Source organism: Poromitra crassiceps (genome assembly GCF_964638095.1).
Source record: "Poromitra crassiceps genome assembly, chromosome: 4".
Classification (NCBI taxonomy): Eukaryota; Metazoa; Chordata; class Actinopteri; order Beryciformes; family Melamphaidae; genus Poromitra; species Poromitra crassiceps.
Genome location: NC_139626.1, coordinates 12,416,072 through 12,437,532, shown reverse-complemented (window position 1 = coordinate 12,437,532; position 21,461 = coordinate 12,416,072). Strand labels below are relative to the sequence as shown.

The window sequence follows — 21,461 nt, the reverse complement described above, 5'->3', positions numbered from 1 at the left end:
TCCTCGATTATCGATTCATATGTCCAGAGATCGATTTTTTTTTAATTAAAAAAAAATATATATATATATATTAAAAAAAAAAAAAAAAACTTGAAACATAGTTTCAAGTTGACGTTTATTTATGTTTGTAGTTGAAACAAAAACATAAATACTGTAGGCTACATGAATGGAAATGTTTGATCATTAATATCTACTTAGAAATTATATAGGCTGAAATCAAATCACTGTGCATAATTGTGAAAGTGTCTTTATTGACAGATGAAAAGGCTGTTATTTACCCTTTGTCACCACCTGGTGAGTAAATGTGTAACTAAAACCATTAAAATTGACAACAGGTCTGCAACTTTTTTTCCCCCATGTATCTACTTGGCTGGTTGGGAACCCCTGTGTTACATAACTGGACAGTCATGTAATTCAGGGTACAGCTCAAAAAACACGTTTTGGTATCACTAACCAAATCAATATTGAAATTGATCGAATCGGATCGAATCGAAATTAATCGATTCGCAACCTTGTGAATCGGAATCGAATCGATTCTTGAAATTTGAACCAATACCCAGCTCTACGGATGAGTTCTATTTTTATTTTTTTACAATTAAACCTAATTTACTTATTGCACCCGACTGGTGGTTTTTCAGATGTGATTTAGCTAAAGTGAGCTAAACAAGTCAGATCCACTATAAATGTTTTTCAAGGGATGCTGTGATGTAGCCACAAGAAAGGTGCAATATTAATGTTTTTCAGGAGATGGCGATGTGATGTAGCTAATCAATAAAGATGCATTATAAATGTTTTTTCAGGAGATGTGTGATGTAGCTAGCTAGGTTCTAAACAAGAAATATGGTTAAAATGTTTACAGTAGTTTTCCTGTCTTGCTGCACTACAATGTTACAATGCTGTAAGACGTAGCTAAACACAAAATATGCAATAGTTATCCACCTTATTTTTGAATGCCCCACTGTAAAAAAAGAATCGTGGGTACAAGGTCCGGTTTAACGTGACTCATTGTTGCCGCTTGCCATTTCCTTTGTTATACTCTGGCTGCAGACCCGAATTATAAACCGGAAGCTGGAGTCCGTTATAAAAGTTATAAATATAGTCACGTTATAAACAACTAACCAACGCTGGAGGTCCGTATGGAAACTCGAAATGTGTGTTACTCGAAATGGTTAAAAGTTAAATCAATTTGGTGGCGTTTTACTGCCATGTAACATAGCTAGCTAGCCGCTAACATTAGCCACAGTTAGTAGCCGATAGGGATGGGCATCGAATTTCGAATTTTCGAATAATCGTTGTTATTATCAAGGTCGACTTTTATTATTGAAATTCGAAATTCAATTTTTTTTTTTTTTTTTTTTTTTTTGAGTGAAATGTTGCATTGTCTCCCCTGATTCTAAGTATAGTCAAATCGCTTGGTTTGAGCAAGTAAAACAATTTTTATAAGCATTTTAAGCAAGGTTTATGGAAAAATGAATGGCGGATGAAATCCCATGAAGAGGGAGAGGGGGTGACTTTGGCACCCCTTTGGCACTCAGACCTGAGCCTACTAAATATTTAATGAACCACTCATGATTGTCAAAACTGTTTTTTATTTTCGAAAATGTCAATGTCATGTAACATGTTCTTTACTTCAGTGGTGCAATGCTTGTTTGAGCTAAAAATCCACAGCAGAAGCTTTTTATATTAATTAATAAAGCCGTAGACTTAGAATCAGGGGAGACAATGCAACATTTCACTCACAAATTTTTTTTTTTTTTTTTTTTTTAACATTTTTTTTTTTTTTTTCCGAATTTCGAATTAAATTCGAATTTGGCCAGCGAATTTCGAATAGTGTTTTTGCTAGAAACGCCCATCCCTAGTAGCCGACTACCCACAATGCATTACGTTATCCCAGCACCCGAACGACACGGCTGTAGAGCAGAATGGCTCTGCTGTAAAAGGGTAAAATCCTCATAGACGTTTTTTTTGTCAGGGGCTGGGGGGTTATCTAAATTGGTTACACCGGAAATAGAACCCATAGTTAACATACGGCAAAATGGCCGCCAAAAATAAGGTGGATAGTTTTTCATGAGATACTCAGTATTTAATACTGTGCTAGGTTCTAAACAAGAAGAATGTTTACAGTTGTTTTCCTTTCCTGATGCACTATAAATGTTTACAATGCTGTGGTGTAGCTGAGAGAATGGACGGTCGTGATGTCACAGTGACCTTGAACTTTGAACACCAAAATGTATCAGTTTAGTCTTGGGTCCAAGTGAATGTTTGAGCCAAATTTAAAGGAATTCCCTCAAGGCATCCCTAAGATATCAAATTAACAAGCATGGAACGGATGGTTGTGAGGTCACAGTGACCTTGAACTTTGACCTTTGTCCACCAAAATCCAAGTGGATGTTTGAGCCAAATTTGAGGAAATTCACTTGAGGCATTCCTGGAGTATCACGTTAACGAGCATGGAACGGGCGGTCGTGAGGTCACAGTGACCTTGAACTTTGACCTTTGACCACCAAAATCTAATCAGTTCATCCTTGAGTCCAAGTGGACGTTTGAGCGAAATTTGAAGAAATTCCCTCAAGGCTTTCTTGAGATATTGCGTTAACGAGCAGCAGGCAGACGTATACAGTATATGGACAACCCGAAAACATAATGCCTCCCGGCCACGGCTATCGCCGGCGGAGGCATAACAAGCGTAAAAACACACTCGATGACTTCCACCTACCTGATGACCTCAGAGTGGGCGAACTCGATCTTGTTGCTGAGGCTCCTGGCTGCCGTCAAGCCACCACCTATCATGGCCTGTTGCTGCTGCACGGCAGGCTCCATATCCGTCCTGCGGCCCCCCTCTGACGGTGAGGGAGATGGGGGGACGGGAGGCGAGGACACGGGGGAGGGGTTAAGGGGGAGGTAGGGCGACAGGGCGGTAGACTGGGCCGAGGGGGAGGGGTTTAGGGGGAGGTAGGGTGACAGGGCGGTGGATTGGGCCGAGGGGGAGGGGTTGAGGGGGAGGTAGGGTGATAGGGCGGTGGACTCGGCCTTCTGGGAGGCCAGCAGCGCAGACACTGCCTCCGAACTCTCGCGGTGCACCGTGGCCTGGGCCTCCTCCGTGATGTCGATCACACCGCTGCCGTGGAGCTGCGACGACGACGGCGTCTGGGAGCGGGATGAGGCTAAAAAGGAATGAGAGATAATGAGTCTTGGAAAATGCATACCTTTATGTACTGTAGGTTCTAATTGAACAACCTGGCACCAACAAATAAATATATACTTCACAGAAAATATGGTGATGTGGACCAGTGTTGGATGTATAGTTAATATATTAGTTAATATTATTATGTTTTTCCAGTAATGACTCTGAATACTCTTTAGATTTGTTGGATTATCAAATAAACCAATGAGAAATAGTGCATCAGGGTTGTATGCCTCATACCACTTTCAGACAGACACGGTTCTGGTTCTGGCTCTCGCTCAGAAGGAGTCTCAGAACCTTGGTGTTTTCTGGCGAACCAGCCCGTGTTCGCACCAGTTTAAGCGGAACCAAAGTGGGAGAACATTAGTCGGTAGTCCTTCAGTTTTTTAAGTTTATTAATTATTTGGTCTGGCGTTCGAGTGAACCCAGCCTTGGCCATCTCTTCCACAAGTTCGGCATACGACTTGCTCTTTCTTGTACTGCTTTCTAGCTGTTCTTGAGATTCGGTATGCCCAATTCGCCACTAAACATTTGGTTTCCTCAGGAGACCACTGCAAATTATTTTTCTCCATGTTGTCACTGCCTTCTCCTTCCTGCTCGTTTTCACAGCCTAGAATGAGACACGCCCACTGATGATGTCACGGTTCCCAAGGAAAAACCAACTATTTTTTGGTTCCGCTGAGAACCAACTTTTCAGGTTCCGAACCAATCATTTTTTCGGTCTGAACGCGCCGGCCGGTTCAAATTTGGGTTCGGGAACCTGAACCAGCACGGAGACCTGCCGGTGTGAAAGCCCTAATTGATGTTGACTGCTCACTTTCACACCGGCAGGGTGTTTAGACTCCAGCCAGCACTGATACATTGAAGCCCACAGCGCAGTGGTGTGACCATTCAGCCTTATGGCACTTTAGGCAATGTTTGGAGTACCTTGGGAATGAATGAATGAATGAAAACCACCCACATCCCTCAACCACTCCCCCTACCCACCCCTTGAACCCAGATTCTCTATGACCTTCCTATCCCTAGCTACGGCCCCTTTCCCCTAGCCCCACCCCCCACCACGGTTCTTCCCACCACCCAGAGCTCCCGATCCACTCCCTCTACCCACCCCTCAAACCCTGGCTCTCTATGACCTTCCTATCCCTAGCTACAGCACATTTTCACTAGCCCTGCCCCCTTACTGATCACACCACCGACATCTACGTAAACATTCTCCCAACCCATCCCTCAAATCCAGACTCTCTACAACCTTCGTATCCCGAGCCCCTTTTCCCCAACCCTTCAATTTAAAATGATATATTGTGAATATATGCCATTGTTCTCTTGTTTTAATAACAATTAAAAAAAAGACTCTTAATGTGTAACTTTTCCTCCGTGGTATCGAAAATGGTATGAGTGAGTGAGTGAACTGAGTGAGTTCATGTCAATTCTGCTAATAAACGCATAATACCTGCTTTTTGCCCTTTTAGGGCTATTTGTTTCTCTTCAGTTACACAGATATCGTGATGTATCGTAGATTAAATTTCTTACAATATATCGATTATCGCAGAATCGCTGTATCGTGATAATATCATTATTGAGGGCCAAGTATCGTGTGACCGTATTGTATCGCGAGTTACTCCGTGATTCCCACCCCAATACAGACTGCCTGTACCCATACATGACATACAATACAATACAGACTGCCTGGACCCATACATGACATACAATACAATACAGACTGCCTGGACCCATACATTACATACAATACAATACAGACTGCCTGTACCTTTCACAGTGCTCTTGCTGCTCTCCATAATGCAGCCTGGGACAGTGTCGAGCGTCAGGGGCACCTGTTGCTGCGGAGATCGGGTGATCTGCGTTACCGCAACCAGTTCCTCCTCCTCCTTCGTTATCGTCGTGCCCGTTTGATTGAGCAGGCCCTTCTTGCTGTCCTCCCCCACTTGAAGCTCCGCCCATGGGGACAGCCGACTAATGAGAGGTGAGGAGTCGTCGAGTTTGGCGGCCTGCATCTGCGTCACCGACTTCTCCTCTTTCTCCATTTTGGAAATGGCGCCGGCCTTCAGCTGGCTGCTGCCAGGCTTCAGCTCGTTCTCAGAGTTGGGCTCGGACGAGGACGAGGAGGACGAGGATGAGGAGGACGAAGAGGAAGATGAGGAAGAAGAGCAGCACGAGGAGTGGGCGGTCCTCTTGTTGTGCGGGTTTTCTGAGTCGCTGCTCTCCGATAGGTCAGACGTCATGTCTGTCTTCAGCCTTTTTAGACCTGCCTTTTTCTCATCTTCCTCGGCCTTCCTGCGTTTGTTCACCGCCTGCTTGGTCTTTGATTTGGAGTCTGAAGGGAGGGAGAGAGGGAGCAAAGCATTCATGTTTTGAGACCCACATGTGTGCTTTAGTGGAGCAGCTTGATCACTACTACAGTAGGTCTCATATATAGTATAAATGGATTCAAGTGACCTTGAACTTTAACCACCAAAATCTACTCAGTTCATCCGTGAGTCCAAGTAGATGTTTGAGCCAAATTTGAAGCAATTCCGCCAAGGATAATGCGTTAACATCGGGCGGACGGACGGCCAACCCGAAAACATAATGGATAATAACGGAACCGGCTATCACCGTCGGCCGGAGGCATAAAAAGAAGTGCGTTGCAGATCCAACCAAAAGTGTTTAGGGTGGCTCTTCGTGCCAAAGGGGCGGTGAGATGCAGAAGGTGTTGTTATACCACCCTTACCTTTACCCTGAGGTAACCCCTGGTGAGATGCAGAAGGTGTTGTTATACCACCCTTACCTTTACCCTGAGGTAAACCCTGGTAAGATGCAGAAGGTGTTGTTATACCACCCTTACCTTCACCCTGAGGTAAACCCTGGTAAGATGCAGAAGGTGTTGTTATACCACCCTTACCTTTACCCTGAGGTAAACCCTGGTAAGATGCAGAAGGTGTTGTTATACCACCCTTACCTTTACCCTGAGGTAAACCCTGGTAAGATGCAGAAGGTGTTGTTATACCACCCTTACCTTCACCCTGAGGTAAACCCTGGTAAGATGCAGAAGGTGTTGTTATACCACCCTTACCTTTACCCTGAGGTAAACCCTGGTAAGATGCAGAAGGTGTTGTTATACCACCCTTACCTTTACCCTGAGGTAAACCCTGGTAAGATGCAGAAGGTGTTGTTATACCACCCTTACCTTTACCCTGAGGTAAACCCTGGTAAGATGCAGAAGGTGTTGTTATACCACCCTTACCTTCACCCTGAGGTAACCCCTGGTGAGATGCAGAAGGTGTGTGCTTGTAAACCATTAAAACACAATCAAATAATGGATCGTTGCTCGGGGACGTCCATTTTCAATGTTTTTAAAAGCCCTCTCTGTGTTACTAAGTGATTCGCTGTATCTCCAGTTTGTTTCACTACGGAGGGTAAGGGGGAGAGATCATTTCTGGTAACATGACAAAGAGGCTGTAGGTTTGTTAGTTGTGTTCAAACTACTCTTTTTGACAAGAACTTCCCAGATGATTGGTAGGCAGAGATCTCCAATTGTCTGGGAGCCGACACTAGGTGCAGGCAACAACAAGTGCACATGACGGTCCTCACCTCTCCCTGTGGTCTCCTCTCTCCTCTCCTTATCCTCCTCGGGCACGCTGCTGTCCGATCCTTTCCTCCTGGACGATCGAGAGCTGCGCTGCTCCCTCTGCTCCCGCCCACCGCTACCAGGCGAGTGCTGTAACTGGCTGGCTGGTTGCTGGCCCTGCTGTGATTGGCTCTGTTGCTGGGAGGCCGACGTTCCCTGGGAGCCTTTTGGGACGGGGCCCGATGAGGTCATGACAGGGCGGGGGCTGTTGGCCTGGGCTCGCGTGTAGTGACCCTGCGCATGCGCACACACACACACACACATACAGACAACACACAGCAAGGGTGACACAGGTCAGTGATGTATTCATGGTTCTCCACATCAAAAGATCACCACTTTTATCCAACCAGTATCATGACTGTATACATTCTTGGCATAGTTGGTTCCACAGAAACATTAACCCTAGCAGTGTCAATGCTATGATTGAGCTATGCAGGACTACTAAGTTTTAACACTACATTTAGGGTATTGGTGAATCAAAGCAAAACAATTGCTTTAGGGCAGGGGTGCCCACACTTTTTCAGCTTGGGAGCTACTTTTAAAATGACCAAGTCAAAGTGATCTACCAAACATATTTATTTATATATATACACTGAGTATACAGTGAAAAACAGTGGAACAGTGGAAAAACAGTGGAAACAGTGGAAAAACAGTGGAAACAGTGGAAAAACAGTGGAAACAGTGGAAAAACAGTGGAAACAGTGGAAAAACAGTAAAAAAAAAAAAAAAAAAAAAAAATCCCCTCCTCAATGCCATGCGATCGACCACACTACCTTCGCGATCGACCGGTCGATCGCGATCGACGTATTGGGCACCCCTGCTTTAGGGGGTCTTTAAATAACCAAAGACATGAGGGGTGTTTAAATTAATTACTAATTAATGATTAAGTACCTGAATGTTGCCAGTGCTCCCGCTGGGTCTCCCTCCCGTCGTCTTCAAAGAAACAAGATAAACAACAGAATGAACAAATACAAGAATTACATGGGAAAAGGAGAGATTGTGTGAATCACTGCAAGACCAGTGAAGATTGGCTGACCGGTTAAGGGATTGACTGACTAACCAATGAGCTCCTTCCACAGGCCATTTTATATCCCTGACTGAGAAAAACCGAATCCACACTGGAGGGACGTTACAGCATCTGCTGCCTCGTGCTGTGCAGTCGTGTGAGAGGAGCCCATTGGTCTACAACATTGTGTGTATGTGTGTGTTTAACAGTAAAGCAAACTAAACTAAAAATAACCGCCTCACGGTTGTATGCCTCCGCCCCTAGCCCTGCCCCCTTAACGGCTCATTATACTCGAGCAAGCTCCGTGGGGGTGGAGCTCCGCGAGTCTCCGCGAGTCACCGTGCAGACCTCGCGCTGGGGCAGATGCCATTATACTCAGAAGTGATCAGCTAAGTGATCAGCATGTATTGTACAATGGTAATAGTGAGAACAGCCCATGAAAAGTCGCAATGAAGCGCTATTATGTGCAGTACTGAGTGCGCTTTCACTCTCAAACGACCGTACATCAGCACTTGAACGAATCACCAAACTTGTTTTTACTGAAAGCCGTTTTAGTTCTGAGTCCTGATTGCCTACCCTGTGCTGCTTTTAAACTCTCTCAATTATGCTCTCAACACAACACATTTACCTGGTGAAATGACTAAAAATGAACAGTTGCAAATCAAAGTTTATAGCCTACCACATGGGTCAAGAAATGTGGGGAAAACACAGCTCAGTGTTCAGGGCTCAGTGGCTTGAAAGCGGCCATGTTTGGAGAGAAGCCGTGCGGAGGTCGCGCTGTGAGAAAAAAAATCAGGCACACGGTGGGCGCCCTACGGAGGTAGCGAATAACCACGGCCAACAAATTTACGTCATTTGACACGCCCGGCCCTCGCTCCACCCCCGCGCCCTTCACGGCATGGTGAGCATAAAGCAGCCTTTACTGATGATGGTGCCCTCCCTCCCAACAGGCCCATCCGCCTTGCAACTCCCCCTTGCATCCCCTCAAATCCCAACTCTCTATGAAGTGTGCACTGTGCAGCTGCTACTAAATGGGATTGGCTCATTTGCGTTCGAGGGCGGGACTTAGTGATGGGACTTAGTGATAGGTGAATTGGCTCTGCGTGTGTGTGTATGTGTGTACTCACGTGGGCAGTGTTGTTGTTGTTGTGGCTGGATCGGGACCTTCTCCTGGAGGTAGGGATGCACATTTTACTCAATTTCCTTCATCGATTAATTGGTCATGTTGACGATCAATTAATAGATGAATCATTATATATAAAAACAACTTTTGACATACAAAATAGAAAATACAAAACAAATACAAAGTTTTTACTCAACATGTTAAATCAACCGAACAAACTTGAAGACAAACCGAGCACAAATTGTCATTGTGCTTGTACTTTTTGCCTGCTCGGTTGGCTTTCTGCTTCCTCTGTATAAGCGGTAAAATTTAAATTTCGGCCTTGTGGTGTTAAATCATTTCAGCAAAAAATTTGAAAATAGCACATAGCCTACATTGTGGATTAATATATGTTTGATCGATCAAATTCTTAATAGTGATTAATCGATTGCTGATTAATCATTAACATCCCTACCTTGAGGTAATGCCGATATTTTCTCCTTTGAGCAGGGAGTGAACAACATCGTCCAGAAATGTCATCTGCACCATGGACGGATCCACGTTCTGCGGCTCCAGCACCTACACACCATGTCAACCAGACAGCAGCATTTACACTTAAACACCATGTCAACCAGACAGCAGCATTTACACTTAAACACCATGTCAACCAGACAGCAGCATTTACACTTAAACACCATGTCAACCAGACAGCAGCATTTACACTTAAACACCATGTCAACCAGACAGCAGCATTTACACTTAAACACCATGTCAACCAGACAGCAGCATTTACACTTAAACACCATGTCAACCAGACAGTAGCATTTACACTTAAACACCATGTCAACCAGACAGTAGCATTTACACTTAAACACCATGTCAACCAGACAGTAGCATTTACACTTAAACATCATGTCAACCAGACAGTAGCATTTACACTTAAACACCATGTCAATCAGACAGTAGCATTTACACTTAAACACCATGTCAACCAGACAGCAGCATTTACACTTAAACACCATGTCAACCAGACAGTAGCATTGACACTTAAACACCATGTCAACCAGACAGTAGCATTGACACCTTGTCTACACCTGCTATTAAAGGAACACCCAACATGGAGATTTGCCTTCTTCCCGATAGTAAGACGAGAAGATAGATGGACTTCTCTTCTCTGTGCGTGCAGTAGAAAGTAGTGACACGCCCCTCCTGCTAGTTAGCTTAGCACAATGACTGGTAGTCTGCCCCTCCTGCTAGTTAGCTTAGCACAATGACTGGTAGTCTGCCTCCTGCTAGTTAGCTTAGCACAATGACTGGTAGTCTGCCTCCTGCTAGTTAGCTTAGCACAATGACTGGTAGTCTGCCTCCTGCTAGTTAGCTTAGCACAATGACTGGTAGTCTGCCTCCTGCTAGTTAGCTTAGCACAATGACTGGTAGTCTGCCTCCTGCTAGTTAGCTTAGCACAATGACTGGTAGTCTGCCTCCTGCTAGTTAGCTTAGCACAATGACTGGTAGTCTGCGGAACGGGCTAGCCTACTCCCGTTAAGTCACCAAATACACATTCCAACGGCGCCAAAATGCTCTTATGTACATGTTGAGACTCGTACATTCACCACGTTAGGAAATAATAATGTGAGATTACGAGACATTGTAATTTCCGAAGCAAATACATAGCTCAAACTCGGATGGATATTGTAGCCTTGTCGGACACAAAAAAAAGATTGATCATAGTTTTACAGGAATACGACACAGGCGATTCTCACAAAATGTTGCTGTGTTCCTTTAAAGCAGCTATGTTGTGCTATGCCATTTTGGCAAATCCTAAATCATAACCACACTAATGAAAAAGGAAGTACAAATACAGTAATGATCGAAATTATTTAGACATGACCCATGTAGCATCACTAAAATGTGTGTACAGTATGTTTGTGCGTACCTGGTCATTCATAACGACCATGTTTCGACTAAAAAGGTCGTGGTGTGTAATGATGCCAGTGAACCACTGGGTGGCTGAGTCTTGTCTGTACACCCGCACACGGTAGCCATTCAACGAATAGGGACCTGAATGGGGTGAGACATACAGAGAGAGAGAGCAATGGGGGGAGAGAAAGAGAGTAATGAGTGAAAAAGATAAAAGCCGAGTGGATTTACACTAAATCCACTGAAGAGTTTAATTTCAAAATAAGATAAGATAAGCCGATATTTATTAAAAAATATCTATCTATCTATCTATCTATCTATCTATCTATCTATCTATCTATCTATCTATCTATCTATCTATCTGCTCAACTGTCTGCTGTAAGGATTACTATTGCTTCTCCCACAAGGTATTTTATCCTGGAATACATTACAGATGACATGTTGTGTCTGTCTCATACATTTAATGACACCGCCGATATGTTTCAGCATGGTTTCAGGTAGGGGTGCACCGATCATGTTTTTTTGCCACAGATCGCCGATGAGAAATATCTGCCCGACCGATCACTGATTTTTTTTTTCCTACTGCCTGGCAAGTGCAAAACCAATGAGAAGTGGATTCCAGCCATTCAAAGCTGATCATTTCTTACTTGAAAGACTACAAGAATGTCTCATATGCAAACTATTTAGCATTTGCTGGCCAGCTATGTAACAGTAACTCATCCCAGAAATGTAACATGAAAGTCGGACACAATGGAGTGTGTTCAAAATGACATACAACCACTACATGTAACCGACAACTGACTTGTCAACCGAGTTCAAGTTCTATCTGCTTTGTGAGGAACCGGTTTACGGTCAGCTGGTTTCCCTGTGCTTCCACACGCTGTAGAGAGTGGAACCTCACCTTTCATAAAAATCTCCTGGACCTTCTGATCTTTGAGCCAGCCGCGCACTTCTTCATGGAGCTGGGGGTTGTCTCTTAATACAGGGCTCGGGCTGTCCAGCTCATCCTGGAACACACAGAGAATGGAAGGTTAGTGCTAAACTGACAAACTTTGAAAGCCATATGGGTGAGAGAGAGGTCGAGCTTTAAGGTATCAACAGAAATAACTCAGGTACCAAGTAGTATCAAAACTTCTCCAGTCCAACCATACCTGCATTCCATCCTTTTTGTACACGATGTAGAAAGAAATTAGGATTTGTATGGTATTGTTTGTATTTGTATGGTATTGTTTTTGTTTATATGTTTGTAAGATAGTTTACATGACAATGCTCCGTACGTGAACGGCAAACCTTTGCTGTGTTTGGTCCCAGAGTGGAATTCTCGGATAATACCGTTGTTACTTTCACCGTGTAAACTGGCAAAACGATATACCGGTATATATATATTTATATATATATATAAAAGTGGTGATCTTTTGATGTGGAGAACCATGAATACATCACTGACCTGTGTCGCCCTTGCTGTGTGTTGTCTGTATGTGCTTTTATGCATGCTTTATTGTATGCTCATATCTCTGTGTGTGTGTGTGTGTGTGTGTGTGTGTGTATATACCGTAAATTCCGGACTATAAGCCGCACTTTTTTCCCGTTTTTTGGCCTTTTTTGGCCCCTGCGGCTTATATAACGGTGCGGCTTATCTATGGATTTAAAAAAAAAAAAAAAAAAAAAAAAAAAAAAAAAACTCTCTTTTTTAGCACTCTTTCTAACTATAAATCCTATATAACTATAATAAGTTTTAATTTCCTCTCTTGCCCTCTTTTCACCACACTGTATGACACTGTATGACACTGTGTGCACTGTAAAAAACAACACAGGTGGTGTTGTGTTATGTTGTTTTGTTGAAATGTTAATAAATGGGAGCTTCCTCAAACAGCCATCTCTTTCCCGACAATCCCCTCTGTGCATGAACCCTTACATATGGTAATTAAACATTAAAACACAATTAAAAAAAAAATACCATTAAAACACCCGCGGCTTATAGTCCGGTGCGGCTTATATAAGAAAAAAATAGTCAACTTTGCAGGTGCGGCTTATACACCGGTGCGGCTTATAGTCCGGAATTTACGGTATATATATATGTGTGTGTGTGTGTGTGTGTGTGTGTGTGTACACATACACACACACACACACACACACACACACAATCTGCCGCCCCCCCCCAAAGCAGCTGGGCTGGATACTAGGCTACCTTCACTCTGGATAGCATGCTAAACTTGTTAGCCTGGTAGCCACCTGACTACTGCTCCTGTGTGACCTTAGAGAACACCAGCGATTGTCTTTTCTCCCTGTATACATTATGACACCAGCGATTGTCGTGATATTTCCAGATTTCTTTTAATATTCGATAATATCGAAAATCAGCCCAAGCCTACTGTATAATAGCACATAATCCTGAATTATGTAGTATAACAGTTAATTATTTGGTATGAAAACATTTGCCAAGGCAAGTAATCATCAATATCTGTAAAAACTATAGTGACAACAACAGACTGCTATGTTTCCGTCCCAGCATGCCACACTTTAACCTGTCAGCACCACCTAAAAAGGCACGCACGCACACACGCACACACACACGCACACACGCACACGCACACACACACCCACAGACAGTCCCCTTGGTGAAGGGCAGAGTGGATGCAGTGTTCCTTGCTCTAACTCCATCCATCAATTTAACAACAATCTGCCTGGGACTTTCCACACTGTGTGTGTGTGTGTGTGTGTGTGTGTGTGTGTGTGTGTGTGTGTGTGTGTGTGCGCGCGCGGGTGTGTGTGTGTGTGTGTGTGTGTGTGTGTGTGTGTGTGTGCGCAACCATGTGTACTGTGTGTGCATGTGCGTAAGCATGCATGTGTGCAAGTGCGTGCACATGCGTGTGTGTGTGCGCGTGTGCGTATGTATGCATGTGTGTGCATGTGCGTGCGTTTACAGGAGTGGTTTGAATGTAAAATGCTTTCAGCGTTGCCAAACCTCATGTGAACTCTGACCCAGAAAACACCCAAACGCCCTGCTAAGCCCTACATGTCTGTTCCTCCATAGATGTGTGTGTGTGTGTGTGTGTGTGTGTGTGTGTGTGTGTGTGTGTGTGTGTGTGTGTACTGAATATTGTATGTTGAAGTTTCTGCAGAAAAACATCGCCACATATATCAGTGCAACCCTAATTTACAGTGCTGAGAGAGAGAGAGAAAGAGAGAGAGGCAGACTAGATGAGGTTACGCCTTTCATTTCACCTTCCCATCTGTCTCCTCTCTCTCTCCCTCTTTTTGTGTGTCTCTCTCTCCCTATTTCTCTCTGTCTCTCTCCCCTCCCTCTCTGTCTCTCTCTCCCTCTCTCTCTCTCTCTCTCTGTGTCTCTCTCTCCCTCTCTCTCTGTGTCTCTCCGTCTCTCCCTCTCTCTCTCTCTGTCTCTCTCTGTGTGTGTGTGTGTGTGTGTGTGTGTGTGTGTGTGTGTGTGTATGTGTGTGTGTGTGTGTGTCTCTCTCGCTCTGTCTGTCTCGCCCTCTCTCCTCCTCCCTGTCTCTCTCCCTCTGCAGTGTTCTAGTTTTCCCAGTCTGTTTTGGGCCGTGGAGTTGAACCAAAGTGAGCCCCTTCGGCTCAGGCATAGGCTGAAAATAGCACGCTGTACTGCAGCGGGAGAGAGAGGTCACCACCAACAAAGCTCCTATCTTTATTAATAGGGCTGTACTCAAATATTACAATATTCATGCATAATGCTGACATTCAAATTTCAAAATTAGCATTAGATTATTATTATTATTATTATTATTTATTTTTTAAATGCTAGAATGACCATAACGCCGACCAATCATCACTCCTCATGTCCCTCCACCCGATTCATTGATGGATGAAAAAAAGGGGGGGGGTTTAATTTTAATTTAGGGGTTTGGATCTTTTGTTTTATGACTTGGATCTCTCAGACAGCCTCTTCTCAAAGTGAAAACCAAGTTGTGAGGTGAGGGGGGTCAAGACAGAACCCCGTCTCAAATAGGGCTGTGCAATAAAATCGATACGGCAATATATCGCAATATTTTTTTCCGCAATACTGTATCGATATTTCAGAAAAGTATCGTGATATATCGCCATATAAATTTTTTGCACAGCCGTGTGTTCAGTGACACAATAAAAATGCTTTTTATTTCAGTGCGTTCAGTAACAGACTATGTAGAGTATTGCAATATATGGCAATATGTATTGTATCGCAATGTATCGTGATACAATCGTATCGTGACCCATGTATCGTGATTAGGGATGTTCATTTTGAAAATTTTCCAAAATCAATAATCGGTGAATATTAACGATCAATTATCGATCATCGATTTTATTAATACTTAGAAAATTTTCAATATTTTCAATTTTTTTTTTTTTTTTTTTTTTTACAAAATGAATGCCTATGGCAGAAAATACGAAAGACAACGTGTTCTCCTCAATGAACTCTTTATTTCAATGTGTCTCCTCTCCAACACTGCTGTCCCCGGCGCATGCCGGTGTGAATTTCCCATGTTTAAAACAGTTTTGTTGGCACAAAGGCCCGTGCCCAGCCAGAAAACTAGAGACTATATGAAGCTCCACCTCACGTTAGTCGGCTGTGCAATGGAGTGGGGCGAGGAGGAACGAATTCCACCCAAACCTAGTCCAAAAAAAAAAAAAAAAAAAAAAAAAAACATTTTTTTTTTTTTTTTTTTTAATAATTAAAAAATCGATCCAAATGCCACAGGATCGATTCCAATCCTTAACGATCGATTATCGATTTTCGATAATTGATGAACATCCCTAATCGTGATACGTATCGTATCGTGAGGTCCTTGCCAATACCCAGCCCTAGTCTCAAAACAGCCCAATCCAAAACGGAATTATTTCTCTATACCCAGGCAACATTAACCACAGGTCTGCATTTACACAGCTTTACCCAGGCAACATTAACCACAGGTCTGCATTTACACAGCTTTACCCAGGCAACATTATCCACAGGTCTGCATTTACACAGCTTTACCCAGGCAACATTAACCACAGGTCTGCATTTACACAGCTTTACCCAGGCAACATTAACCACAGGTCTGCATTTACACAGCTTTACCCAGGCAACATTAACCACAGGTCTGCATTTACACAGCTTTACCCAGGCAACATTAACCACAGGTCTGCATTTACACAGCTTTACCCAGGCAACATTAACCACAGGTCTGCATTTACACAGCTTTACCCAGGCAACATTAACCACAGGTCTGCATTTACACAGCTTTACCCAGGCAACATTAACCACAGGTCTGCATTTACACAGCTTTACCCAGGCAACATTATCCACAGATCTGCTTTTAGACAGCTTTACCCAGGCAACATTAACCACAGGTCTGTATTTACACAGCTTTACCCAGGCAACATTAACCACAGGTCTGCATTTACACAGCTTTACCCAGGCAACATTATCCACAGGTCTGCATTTACACAGCTTTACCCAGGCAACATTAACCACAGGTCTGCATTTACACAGCTTTACCCAGGCAACATTAACCACAGGTCTGCATTTACACAGCTTTACCCAGGCAACATTATCCACAGATCTGCTTTTAGACAGCTTTACCCAGGCAACATTAACCACAGGTCTGCATTTACACAGCTTTACCCAGGCAACATTATCCACAGGTCTGCATTTACACAGCTTTACCCAGGCAACATTAACCACAGGTCTGCATTTACACAGCTTTACCCAGGCAACATTATCCACAGATCTGCTTTAGACAGCTTTACCCAGGCAACATTATCCACAGATCTGCTTTTAGACAGCTTTACCCAGGCAACATTATCCACAGATCTGCTTTTAGACAGCTTTACCCAGGCAACATTATCCACAGATCTGCTTTTAGACAGCTTTACCCAGGCAACATTAACCACAGGTCTGCATTTACACAGCTTTACCCAGGCAACATTAACCACAGGTCTGCATTTACACAGCTTTACCCAGGCAACATTATCCACAGATCTGCTTTAGACAGCTTTACCCAGGCAACATTATCCACAGATCTGCTTTTAGACAGCTTTACCCAGGCAACATTATCCACAGATCTGCTTTTAGACAGCTTTACCCAGGCAACATTAACCACAGGTCTGCATTTACACAGCTTTACCCAGGCAACATTAACCACAGGTCTGCATTTACACAGCTTTACCCAGGCAACATTATCCACAGATCTGCTTTTAGACAGCTTTATCCAGGCAACATTATCCACAGATCTGCTTTTAGACAGCTTTACCCAGGCAACATTAACCACAGGTCTGCATTTACACAGCTTTACCCAGGCAACATTAACCACAGGTCTGCATTTACACAGCTTTACCCAGGCAACATTAACCCCAGGTCTGCATTTACACAGCTTTACCCAGGCAACATTAACCACAGGTCTGCATTTACACAGCTCTACCCAGGCAACATTAACCACAGGTCTGCATTTACACAGCTTTACCCAGGCAACATTATCCACAGGTCTGCATTTACACAGCTTTACCCAGGCAACATTAACCACAGGTCTGCATTTACACAGCTTTACCCAGGCAACATTAACCCCAGGTCTGCATTTACACAGCTTTACCCAGGCAACATTAACCACAGGTCTGCATTTACACAGCTCTACCCAGGCAACATTAACCACAGGTCTGCATTTACACAGCTTTACCCAGGCAACATTATCCACAGGTCTGCATTTACACAGCTTTACCCAGGCAACATTAACCACAGGTCTGCATTTACACAGCTTTACCCAGGCAACATTATCCACAGATCTGCTTTTAGACAGCTTTACCCAGGCAACATTATCCACAGATCTGCTTTTAGACAGCTTTACCCAGGCAACATTATCCACAGGTCTGCATTTACACAGCTTTACCAAGGCAACATTATCCACAGGTCTGCATTGACACAGCTCTACCCAGGCAACATTAACCACAGGTCTGCATTTACACAGCTTTACCCAGGCAACATTATCCACAGGTCTGCATTTACACAGCTTTACCCAGGCAACATTAACCACAGGTCTGCATTTACACAGCTTTACCCAGGCAACATTATCCACAGATCTGCTTTTAGACAGCTTTACCCAGGCAACATTATCCACAGATCTGCTTTTAGACAGCTTTACCCAGGCAACATTAACCACAGGTCTGCATTTACACAGCTTTACCCAGGCAACATTAACCACAGGTCTGCATTTACACAGCTTTACCCAGGCAACATTATCCACAGATCTGCTTTTAGACAGCTTTTTCCAGGCAACATTATCCACAGATCTGCTTTTAGACAGCTTTACCCAGGCAACATTAACCACAGGTCTGCATTTACACAGCTTTACCCAGGCAACATTAACCACAGGTCTGCATTTACACAGCTTTACACAGGCAACATTAACCCCAGGTCTGCATTTACACAGCTTTACCCAGGCAACATTAACCACAGGTCTGCATTTACACAGCTCTACCCAGGCAACATTAACCACAGGTCTGCATTTACACAGCTTTACCCAGGCAACATTATCCACAGGTCTGCATTTACACAGCTTTACCCAGGCAACATTATCCACAGGTCTGCATTTACACAGCTTTACCCAGGCAACATTATCCACAGGTCTGCATTTACACAGCTTTACCCAGGCAACATTAACCACAGGTCTGCATTTACACAGCTTTACCCAGGCAACATTAACCACAGGTCTGCATTTACACAGCTTTACCCAGGCAACATTATCCACAGATCTGCTTTTAGACAGCTTTACCCAGGCAACATTATCCACAGGTCTGCATTTACACAGCTTTACCAAGGCAACATTATCCACAGGTCTGCATTGACACAGCTCTACCCAGGCAACATTAACCACAGGTCTGCATTTACACAGCTTTACCCAGGCAACATTAACCACAGGTCTGCATTTACACAGCTTTACCCAGGCAACATTAACCACAGGTGTGCATTTACACAGCTTTACCCAGGCAACATTATCCACAGGTCTGCATTTACACAGCTTTACCCAGGCAACATTAACCACAGGTCTGCATTTACACAGCTTTACCCAGGCAACATTATCCACAGGTCTGCATTTACACAGCTTTACCCAGGCAACATTAACCACAGGTCTGCATTCACACAGCTTTACCCAGGCAACATTATCCACAGGTCTGCATTTACACAGCTTTACCCAGGCAACATTAACCACAGGTCTGCATTTACACAGCTTTACCCAGGCAACATTAACCACAGGTCTGCATTTACACAGCTTTACCCAGGCAACATTAACCACAGGTCTGCATTTACACAGCTTTACCCAGGCAACATTAACCACAGGTCTGCATTTACACAGCTTTACCCAGGCAACATTAACCACAGGTCTGCATTTACACAGCTTTACCCAGGCAACATTAACCACAGGTCTGCATTTACACAGCTTTACCCAGGCAACATTAACCACAGGTGTGCATTTACACAGCTTTACCCAGGCAACATTAACCACAGGTCTGCATTTACACAGCTTTACCCAGGCAACATTAACCACAGGTCTGCATTTACACAGCTTTACCCAGGCAACATTATCCACAGGTCTGCATTTACAGAGCTTTACCCAGGCAACATTAACCACAGGTCTACATTTACACAGCTTTACCCAGGCAACATTAACCACAGGTCTGCATTTAGACAGCTTTACCCAGGCAACATTAACCACAGGTCTGCATTTACACAGCATTACCCAGGCAACATTAAACACAGGTCTGCATTTACACAGCTTTACCCAGGCAACATTATCCACAGGTCTGCATTGACACAGCTTTACCCAGACAACATTAACCACAGGTCTACATTTACACAGCTCTACCCAGGCAACATTAACCACAGGTCTGCATTTAGACAGCTTTACCCAGGCAACATTAACCACAGGTCTGCATTTACACAGCTCTACCCAGGCAACATTAACCACAGGTCTGCACTTATACAGCTTTACCCAGGCAACATTATCCACAGGTCTGCATTTACACAGCTCTACCCAGGCAACATTAACCACAGGTCTGCATTTAGACAGCTTTACCCAGGCAACATTAACCACAGGTCTGCATTTACACAGCTTTACCCAGGCAACATTAACCACAGGTCTGCATTTACACAGCTTTACCCAGGCAACATTATCCACAGGTCTGCATTTACACAGCTTTACCCAGGCAACATTAACCACAGGTCTGCATTTACACAGCTTTATCCAGGCAACATTGTCGCCATGGCGACCAATGAGGCTGGAGAGAATGGCGAGTATGAAGCTGGGATCATGTAAACAAGGCTTTGCTATAAATACACAATGTGGCTAACACAGGCCATTAGGATACAGACAGAGAAGATACAATATGGCTAACACAGGCCATTAGGATACAGACAGAGAAGATACAATGTGGCTAACACAGGCCATTAGGATACAGACAGAGAAGATACAATATGGCTAACACAGGCCATTAGGATACAGACAGAGAAGATACAATGTGGCTAACACAGGCCATTAGGATCCAGACAGAGAAGATACAATGTGGCTGACACAGGCCATTAGGATACAGCAGTGATGGGCAAGCTACTTGGAAAATGTAGTAAGCTAAGCTATCAGTTACTCTTGATTAAATATAGCTAAACTACATTGAAGCTATCCCCAGAGAAATGTAGCAAGCTAAGCTACGAGCAACATGGCAAAAGCAGCTTGCTACATCAAAGCTACTGTTTTTCTCACATATAATCAACTTCATGTCAAAGAACTTTCCACCAAACAAATAGGCAGGCAAAAAAAAAATCTAATTTTGATTGTTTATTTAAAACACACTGAAACTCTCACTGGCACAATATTCAAAAACAGACAATAAAACCTGAACATCTTCTTCATTTATTGGCTACACAGGCACACTTGACATAATGCAATGTCTCCTCCTGTTTAATCCAAACCGCTTTGCTCATGGATTTTCTCTGGCGAGTAGCTTGTAGCTTTTGCGGGAAGCTACAAGCTACTTGGGTCTATAAATAGCTTAGCTACTGAAAAAGCTACTTGGTTCAAAAGTAGTGAAGCTACCACCAAGCTACTGAGAAATGTAGTTAAGCTATGTAGCTTCGCTACTTGTAGCAAGCTACTGCCCAACACTGGGATACAGACAGAGAAGATACAATGTGGCTAACACAGGCCATTAGGATCCAGACAGAGAAGATACAATATGGCTAACACAGGCCATTAGGATCCAGACAGAGAAGATACAATATGGCTAACACAGGCCATTAGGATCCAGACAGAGAAGATACAATGTGGCTAACACAGGCCATTAGGATCCAGACAGAGAAGATACAATGTGGCTAACACAGGCCATTAGGATTCAGACAGAGAAGATACAATATGGCTAACACAGGCCATTAGGATCCAGACAGAGAAGATACAATGTGGCTAACACAGGCCATTAGGATACAGACAGAGAAGATACAATGTGGCTAACACAGGCCATTAGGATCCAGACAGAGAAGATACAATATGGCTAACACAGGCCATTAGGATCCAGACAGAGAAGATACAATGTGGCTAACACAGGCCATTAGGATACAGACAGAGAAGATACAATGTGGCTAACACAGGCCATT

The 21,461-nt window shown here is 43.7% G+C and overlaps 1 protein-coding gene across 1 annotated transcript in view; it reads right to left on the bottom strand.

The window, feature by feature from the left end:
• Nucleotides 1-21,461, bottom strand: part of jmjd1cb (jumonji domain containing 1Cb) — a gene marked incomplete at its 5' end in the record, with an annotated part of 178,981 nt that overhangs the window by 46,002 nt on the left and 111,518 nt on the right. Inside the window, 8 exons of the mRNA XM_083635767.1 lie at nt 2,717-3,164; nt 4,953-5,516; nt 6,773-7,043; nt 7,701-7,742; nt 8,943-8,985; nt 9,393-9,496; nt 10,854-10,978; nt 11,739-11,844. Coding sequence (XP_083491893.1) covers nt 2,717-3,164; nt 4,953-5,516; nt 6,773-7,043; nt 7,701-7,742; nt 8,943-8,985; nt 9,393-9,496; nt 10,854-10,978; nt 11,739-11,844 — 1,703 coding nt within the window. The remainder of the gene's footprint in view (nt 1-2,716; nt 3,165-4,952; nt 5,517-6,772; nt 7,044-7,700; nt 7,743-8,942; nt 8,986-9,392; nt 9,497-10,853; nt 10,979-11,738; nt 11,845-21,461) is intronic.